Source organism: Argopecten irradians, unplaced genomic scaffold (assembly GCF_041381155.1).
Source record: "Argopecten irradians isolate NY unplaced genomic scaffold, Ai_NY scaffold_1364, whole genome shotgun sequence".
NCBI lineage: Eukaryota > Metazoa > Mollusca > Bivalvia > Pectinida > Pectinidae > Argopecten > Argopecten irradians.
In genome coordinates this window covers 1-9,635 of record NW_027188830.1, presented here as the reverse complement: position 1 = coordinate 9,635, position 9,635 = coordinate 1, and the positions used below count along the sequence as shown (strand labels likewise).

At 34.9% G+C, this 9,635-nt stretch overlaps 1 protein-coding gene and 1 long non-coding RNA gene across 2 annotated transcripts; both read left to right on the top strand.

Moving 5' to 3' along the window:
* Positions 1-2,267: 2,267 nt before the first annotated feature.
* Positions 2,268-4,994, top strand: LOC138314094 (uncharacterized). The gene is made up of 4 exons (XM_069254280.1): positions 2,268-2,448; positions 3,183-3,332; positions 4,161-4,273; positions 4,689-4,994. Exons 1-4 carry the CDS (start codon positions 2,268-2,270, stop codon positions 4,992-4,994), a joined length of 750 nt encoding a protein of 249 aa, XP_069110381.1.
* A 149-nt stretch (positions 4,995-5,143) lies between these two features.
* On the top strand, positions 5,144-5,974 carry LOC138314095 (uncharacterized). The gene is made up of 3 exons (XR_011207324.1): positions 5,144-5,213; positions 5,542-5,644; positions 5,909-5,974. It is a non-coding gene; the product is annotated as an uncharacterized lncRNA (long non-coding RNA).
* Positions 5,975-9,635: the final 3,661 nt, after the last annotated feature.

Genomic DNA, 9,635 nt, shown 5'->3' with positions numbered 1-9,635 from the left:
ACTATGCACATACAGGAAGTCTGCCTACCTGTGTTGGGTATTAAAATTATGACCTTAATTATTTATTGACTGCCAATTCAAGATGTGACTTGTCTCACACAGGGCATTACTTTAGAACTCTGTATACAATGAACAATTGCCTTTGGAATGGCAATGCACATTTAACTTATATATAGTAAAGATAATAATTACCTCAATTTCAAAGGAAGCTCATTTATGGCTAGGTAAACTGGCCACAGTGATCCCTTTTTCGATGAAGAAAACAGTGAAACTCCATCTGCAAAAAGAAATATTTAAATTCAGTAAAGTCAAATTTTCAAAAACATATGCATTTGAATTAATTTCATATAACGTATCCCTTTAAACATATATAAATAAAATTGAAAAATGTAAGATAAGTAATTGTGCAGACCCTCTTATGATTTATTAAATCATAATACAATAATATACATTTGTAATTCATAACAAAAATTTAAATATTTGTAATAGCTAAATAAATTGCAGTGAGTACATGTAAAAACATTCCAATACCTGTATTCATAGTGAAGGTTAGGTACAGGTTTGCATCTTTCTGTAGACTTTTTAAGTCCTTTCTGTACACAGTCCCATCTGTAATGTCGTACAGGTTATTGCCATTTCTTGATTTTTGTAGCTGCATCTCTTTCTTGATTGTGTTATAAAAGACATCATCTAAAATAGATGTTGAAAATCATTGTAATGACATATTAATGATGTTCATATAAGTAGGGGTCAATATCTAATTTACAATACATTTTTACATGTCCAAGGTATTTTAAGGATAAGGGGGTCCATACAATTTCCTTGTAATATTATAAATTAAATTAAAATGCTGGGATTCCCTGATTTAATAATCAAAGCATGTACATCACGTGCATATACAGCAGGTGATCAATATTTCAGATATTTTTAATTGACATATTTTCTTATTTGTACAAGAGTTTGCTTAACAGATTTAGTTATAATTTACTGTGGTACTTATAAATATTTAGACATAAAAATCAATATACATATTAGAATGTATAACACAAACCTTTAAACATATCCTTCAATTGGTCTTCCAGTCGAAGGTCATGGAATTCTAGCATTTTGCTGTTGTTTCTTCTACATGCTTCATTTTCACAAATGTTTCCATCTTGACAGTAGCGTTGACACAAATCACAATAATGATGAAGAACTGGTTCTTGGAATCCAATGGTTGACTTCAGGATTTCTTTCACTTTGTATGTTGATTTTGCAAATTTTGCAGATTGTGGCATGTGTGCTGATATTAAAAGCAACAAATCAGAAAATGCCTCGTTTGAAAGTGAATGTTTGTGTACAAAAAGCATTATCATTGTGTATGCAGCATGCTCAGATAATTTGCTTCCTTCATACAATGGTTCTTGTTCAGATTTTTCGTAACTTTGTTCTGATGCCGAATCAGAATCGGTAAACGCTGATGTATTATCGGATAAATTTGACTCAAATGCCTGATCGTAATTCGAACTGGAAGAAACGTCACTACATGTACTGGGAGATGTTGATATCGTGGACTGTGACAGACTGGAAGTACAACTGTCGTAGTCATATTCGGTATCAGAGTTAATTGTTTGGGTTTTTTCCACTGTGGGAATTATTAACACGTTCAAAAGAATGCGAAGGCACATTTTTTTCTGGGGTTACTTTGTAGTAGTTAGCCCTCTTACTGGACAGTCCATAGTGGAGTGAACGTCGATATTTCCTTTTCTTTGGAGTTGTGTACAGATCGTTTGAGCGACTGCCAAATTCTGATGAAGAATCACCGCTTTCGTTCTCGCTTTCATGCGACGAGATACTTGAACTCGACATCTTGTCGGCGTGTCTTATTATCGCAGATTAATATTTCATGTTTAAAAATTCCTGGTGCTGATTACAAAATCCACATTTCATTACACTTATCGCTTAATTTCTCGGTGTTTACGAAAATCCCTCCAAAATATACCGGAAGTGAGAAGCGACAATCAGCATCTTCCAACTGGTTGCTAGCTAGCTTTTCATTGGTCAAAAGAAGAGGATGTAGGTGCGCGCTGGGATTCAGCATGCATCGCGTATTTTCATTGGTCGAAGGGAATTTTAAAAACAAAGAAAGGCACCATGTACCGACACATAGTTATAACCGGAACAAGGACGTTAAGCCCCATCAATCAATCAATCATGTACCGACACAACATTGCACAAAACCAGAATACTACGAGAAACTCTCTTTCACGGACGAGAAGAAAGGAAAAATGGAATCAGCCTCCAGCAAAGTATTTGCCTTAATCCAATGGGAGGATTTATTCTTTGATGTGTTGGATACTACGCGTATTCTTCATCCTAGAAAAGCACTCGACAGCTATGTCGAAGGGGAGTATGTCAAAGCTCGATACCACGGGAAAATCTACTCCGCAATAATTTGCGAACTAGGCAGTAAGTAGCTTTTTTTTTTATTCCGAATGCTTTATGATGTCGGGGAATGTTCTTTTATCTAGGACTCTCGCACGCCATATATTTTATAAGCAATAGTTACAGTAGTACGTAGTTGAGTTCACGAATATTTTTAGACCTTCTTTCTGTTCAAGAGTCAAAGAATTGAGTGCAGTCGACATAACGTGTAATGTTGTCAGATTTTGCTGTTTAAAATATTCACTTTTGTCAAGTAGGAAGTTCAATAGCGTGACTAATATATAAGCCATTGTTAATTTGTTATTACAAGTCATAGACGTCCGGAACAATGCATGTAAATACGGCCGTACTATCTAGGTGCCTATAGCTAGTCAGTAAAGCTGTAGTGGTGTTTAAAAATTAAGATAGAGTAATTTAATTTTGAAATTTCAACAAAATTATATTAATGACCTCCCGGGCCGTCAGACATTTAGGACAATTTTTTGCATTAGATAAATTTTACCATCAAGCCAAAACCCTTGGTATAATTTGGTTAATTTCATAACGAGAAAATCAATTACAGGAAGAGTAACTCATCAAGTAGTCTAGATATAATTATTTGAAACAAAAAGAGCAAAAAATATGGATTTATTCTACCAGTACCAGCATTACTACCATGTACCTGTTTACTGAATTACTGACACCGGTACCACAAAGATAATTGTTACAATACAAATTAATAAGTTTATTTTATTTTGTAAATTTCTGTATATTTACAGCTGACAGATCTGCATTGCTGACAAAAGCTAAAGATTCATCCTATAGTCAAAGGAATAAGTTTCCTTATGTGGCTCAGGCTGGCGGCAATCATGAGACTAATGTGACACAGTTGAATTCTGTAGAGCAGAACAAGCCTATTATCACCATAGGTAAGGAACACTTATTTATTTAATTAAATGTCCTGGACACTTACAATTATTGGGTTGAATAAGGTTTACCTAATAATCGTCGCTTTGTTGTAATGGATAATTTTTTAAAATTTATATTTTAAATATGGTTTGGCCACTGTTATTTTCATGTGTGTGCTTTTTTGTTTGTTTGTTTGTTTGATTAATTAACGTCCTATTAACAGCTATGGTCATGTAAGGACGGCCTCCCATGTATGCGGTGTGTTGCGTGTATGTTGTGCGAGGTGAGTGTACTGGGAGACTGCGGTATGTTCGTGTTGTGTCTTCTTGTATAGTGGAACTGTTGCCCTTTTTATAGTGCTATATCACTGAAGCATGCCGCCGAAGACACCAAGCAACACACTCCACCCGGTCACATTATACTGACAACGGGCGAACCAGTCGTCCCACTCCCTGTATGCTGAACGCTAAGCAGGAGCAGAAACTACCACTTGTATAGACTTTGGTGTGTCTCGGCCAGGGGACAGAACCCAGAGCCTTCCTCACAGGGGCGAACGCTCAACTCAAGACCAAAAGGGAGGCGGTGCCAAGGGAGGCATTAGGAAAGATAAAGTCAGTTAGGAAGAAGAGAAAAGATAAGATCCTAAATTTAGTCGCCTTTTACGATCATGCAATAGGGGCAGCAGGTACAATTCTAACGCCCTACCTGCAGGGCCGTCATGTGTGTGCTATTAACCGATAAACAATGCATTACAAAACTGCCACATTAAGTCGTTTGATTTTTAATTTGTATAATATTTTTTCCTTTATTTTTTGTATAATAATCATTATATTAATCTGTACTGACAGATCAAGGTATTGTAGAACCTGCAACTCCGTCAGCTCCAAAGAACTTGGATGTGGCAATAAAGAAACCTGTTACTGTAAGACCAGAAAAGAGGAAACTGGAAACAACAGTGGAGGTAAGATGGTATTTTTGTACAGTACATTTAGCTTATATTAATATATATCAATACTTTATGGTAATGTGTTTGTGTTTTCGCTCATTTAAAGTGATCAAATGAACCAAATTATTTGAGCTGCTATTCATTTCAGAGTATTGAGGATTTTGTATAACAGCCAAGATATTTGTTTTTGTCCTTGGTGATCTTGTATTATAATCTTTTGAGTTTAATTGTTGTTTTATAGCTGACATGTAGCATAAACGAATAAACAATATTTACCAGTTGGATGAAGTCTAATGGCTCAAAATTGTCAAGGCCAAAATAATGGTAAAACTGAGGAAAAAATTCTCATTCATCTGCTGTTTTTCTATAGATAAATTTTGCCTTCTGTCGGTAAAGCATCTTTAGTTTAAGTATTCAAATCTTATTGTAGTTGAAGCAGGCAAAGGCAGCAGAAAGCATGGGGGAAAAGATGAAAACTAAAGACCGAGATGCAGCAAGTGCAAGTTTATTAGCACTTCTGGATGAAGAAGATGGCCCTAGCCATTTGGACATATTACTAAATATTCAGAAAAAGGTTTCTAGTACTAGTGAACATGAAACAAAGACGAAGGACATGCTTCAAATTATACAAAGAAAGGTTTATGATATTTTTGTATTATTTTTCTTTTTCTTTTTTTTTACCATGGAAAAATACAAAGATTTTATGCTTTGTACACCAACATATATTGCAAGATGATTCCTTTTTTCACAAAAATTATTTCCCTTTGATTTTTTTTTCTTGCAGAGACATATCTGCATTTTTCAAGACTTGGATATTAATCTCTGATCAATAAATGATGGTTATATAAATGTGCTTACACATTTTTGATTATCATTTTACTTTAAGGTTGACGAGACATATAACATGGTGGAAGCATTGCTGAGCTGTAAACACTGCTTAAGGAAGTGTTATAAGGTAAATTGCTTCTCTAGTAGATTTTGTATAAATGTTTGGAAATAGCTCGCAAATATAGTCTATACTAATTTGAAAATAATTTATCTGTGAACTCTTTTAATCAATACTCAAAAAGATTAAGGATTATAATACCTGTCATTGAAAGAAACAATGAACGTATACATACAATATGGAGAAAAACCTTTATTAAAAAGTCACTTGATACATTATTGATTTAATACTAGGTTCAAAAAGCAAGTTAATTCTTCCAAGCTTGCGAGTACAGATGATTTTATTTCATATTGAGATAATTTAATGATATTAAATGTTTGTTTTATTATCTGTTTAGAGAGTGGAATCAAAAGAACCTTCATCAGCGATCACCTGCCACAGTACTCCAAAGTCAGGCAGTAAGACTCCTCTACAGAAAAGACTGTCAGAGTTCTGTTATGGTGGGTTTGATTTAATATTAGTTTCTCTTCTAATAACTGCAGTGTTAAATTCTCATTGCATAGTATGCAAATCATTCAACTATAGGGCTGCATAAACATAAAAAAGTTCCTTGTTTTTTTGTTGCCTGAATGCTTTGCTTTGTTAGAATTTTTTATCATAATAATTATATGACAATCAACACACAATAAATACATTATACTTGTTAAAGAAACGAAACATATCTGCGAGTACCAATGTTTGAGTAATCTTGTTTATTTCATCAGAGCATAATCAGTCTTGTACTGGACAGGGAGATGAAGATGTACCTTACAAATCTTCCAATAATGAAGGTAAGTTGGAAATGGGATTTCTTTTCCATATTCAATAAACCTTTAAAATAGAAAAAAATACATAAACAATTAATTATTGTCAATGAAATATATTTACTATTCATCATGATCAATATACACATGCCATAGAATAAAAAAAATAATGGTATTTATACTACCGTATTTTTGCGCGTATAGTGCGCACTTTTTGTGATAAATTATCAAGTGAAAAGTGTAGGTGCACATTATACGCAAGTACAGGCATTGGGTCATGATGACCGACCGGCAGGTCCATGCTAAAGTGTGCAGTAGCCTAACAGTTTGTACATGTTGAGAGTTATGATTAAATACTTGGATCTTTAAGTCAATATTCAATGCATATATTCAATATAAAATGAAAAGCTCACTTGAAATATATATCTTTAATTTCTTGAAAGTCCGTTTTGGGAGCACATGTGTTCATGACCGGACACATGTTACTATCGTGAATCTTCAGTAAGGTATATCTCCAAATCTAAATGGCTTAATAAATGTAGTCTGGAGCTTGAAACAATGTATAAGTATGTAATTGATTCGTCACATTAAACTGATTACCTTATAAATATATTTCGCCAGCATGTGAAAACTTGCAAATGTTTACGGAAGTGAGTATAATGGCTTAATGCAGAGTCAGCAAATTAACTACGAAACTAAAACCTTCTTACATTAAAACTGACCAATCGGCACTATAAATGATGGTATGGTGTCAAACACACTCTTATTACCATCTTTTGAAATGGTTCTGTAAAATCTTATCTTGATTTCAATACTGATTGAAATAATTGAGAATACGGAAGTGTGCAGTCAGTACTCAAATATGGCGGCCAGCTGTGGTTGATTAGCCTAGCTCGGTCGGCTTTCCAGCTAATATCTTGGACATAATTAAATCTAAATGCCCATCAGATATACAAAAGACTTGATTGATACCACTTGAAATTACACAAGATATGATTAATTATTTTATTGTAAAAACATCGTTGTTGAGACCTCATTTTAGTGTCACCGGCAATTTACAAGCTAACTAGGCCTGTCGCTAGTGCTGTGTAAACAAAGTGTCAATAATCGTGTCAAACTCCCTTCGCCAGTTAATTTTAATGAACAGAAGGTTGTTTTAGGCACTGATAAACAATATGAAGTTTGATTTTGTTCTATAAGAGTGTTTGGAGCCTATGCAAAACGTTTTGAATGAAGATGCAAAAATTAGATTTTTTTGTAAAAAAAAAAAAATCAAAATAAAACTCAAAAACGTACCTGCGCACTATACGCGGGTGACTCTATACGCTCAAAAATACGGTATTTTTAATGGCATGTCAGATATCAATGTTTAGCGTGAAAGTTGCATGTCTAAATAAACAAGAGATCCCAGAGGGATCTTGGCGCCCACCAAAGAATGATCTATGTATGACAATGGAAAGAGGGATCTTTTCCCTGCTTTTTAAACTTTTTCAAACACATGACATATAAAATTTGAGACAGATCACTATAGTACTTTCTAAGAAATAGTGGTAACAAACTTCAACAATGAAATCTAAGATAGCGGCCGGTTGGCCATCTTGTTTACCGATCAGTCCCGAAAGGCATTATGCATCAGTCCTAAAAGGTACAATGCACAACTAGGGTACAAGGGGAACCTACATATAAAATTTGAGAAAGATCCCTTCAGTACTTTCTGAGAAATAGCGGTAACAAACTTTAACTATCAAAATCCAATATGGCTGTCGGTCGGCCATCTTGTAGACCGATCGTTCCCAAAATGCAATATGCACAACAAGGGTCCTAGGGGAACCTGTATATGAAATTTGAGAAAGATCCCTTCAGTACTTTCTGAGAAATAGCGGTAACAAACTTTAACTATCAAAATCCAAGATGGCCGCCTGTCGGCCATCTTATTTACTGATCGGTCTCAAAATGCAATATGCACAACTAGGGCCCTAGGGGGACCTATATATGAAAATTTGAGAAAGATCCCTTCAGCACTTTTTGAGAAATAGCGGTAACAAACTTTAACTATCAAAATCCAAGATGGCCGCCTGTCGGCCATCTTGTTGACCGATCGTCCCAAAATGCAACATGCACAACAAGGGTCCTAGGGGAACCTAACTATGAAATTTGAGAAGGATCCCTTCAGTACTTTCTGAGAAATAGTGGTAACAAACTTTAACTACCAAAATCCAAGATGGCCGCCTGTCGGCCATCTTATTTACTGATCGGTCTCAAAATGCAATATGCACAACTAGGGCCCTAGGGGGACCTATATATGAAATTTGAGAAAGATCCCTTCAGCACTTTTTGAGAAATAGCGGTAACAAACTTTAACTATCAAAATCCAAGATGGCCGCCTGTCGGCCATCTTGTTGACCGATCGGTCCCAAAATGCATTATGCACAACTAGGTTCCTAGGGAAACCTACATATGAAATTGGAGAAAGATCCCTTCAGTACTTTCTGAGAAATAGCGGTAACAAGAAAACGGACGGACGGACGGACGGACGGACGACGGACCACGGACGAAAGGCGATTTGAATAGCCCACCATCTGATGATGGTGGGCTAAAAAATTAAGTAATGAATTGGAAAATTTACTGAATATACTTCATATAGTTTACCAAACATGTCTTGCAACTTTTAAGTTTGTTTTTCGCAAAATCAAAATACTCAACTGTTTTTAATTAAAATAATTAAATTTTTTAAAATCATTTTCGTCTTTTGCAGCACCTCATGATCAAGCCGCCTCGGATACCGCTGTATCAGAGATCAACACAATAGTTGAAGCTGAATCTGATACTGGTAAGAAGCAAAATTTATAGAATATACAAAAAAAGATTATATGATATGGAGGAATGTAATTTTGTGTGCAGAACATTTTTCATGAAAAATGCAAAATTTGAACCTTTGAAATTAATGCCACTTTCATTATGAAAGATTCCCCATATGTGTGTCAGTAAAGTTTTAAATAATGTACTTCTCTTTGTGTATATATATGTGAGGGGTAATTCAGTCTTGGTTCCTCTAGTATGACAACACTGCCTAATTTTCAAACATCTCTTTTTCTTGTACATAATTACAATGAAATAAAATTATTTAAATTGAAGATCTGGTATATGTTGGCGAGAGCCAGTATGGCATACAGCTCACAAGGCAGTCTCTGGAGAGATGTCAGAAGACAGCGAAAACACCAGAGAAGCTGGCCTTAAACCTTCTGGAGGTTGTGTTGTCCAAAAATGAAATCAAAGCATGCACCATATATGGGAATGCCCAACATAAGAAAGATGCCATCCCAGAAAAGAAAAGGAAGGCAATGAGATGTAAGTATTAATCAAAATTAAAATCCCATTCTATTAAAATCGAGATCTGGCCCTACATCTGTTTATGAATATGCGTTATTTCATTAATTTGCCTCAAATTTAAACTGACGATACAATTAAAAGGTCACAAGAAAAAAAATATTAAAATACAGATTTTTTTTTTCATAACTCCATTTGACAATTGAATCATCTGACTACATCCTGTAAGGAGTCACGTTCTGGTGACCATTTTATCAGATCAAATGCATTTTCTACATCTAGCTACGTCAATCGAAAACAAAATTTCTTTCCAGTAAAATGTACATGTTTAGCTTTGTTGTGCTCTTTGTGCAAGATGACT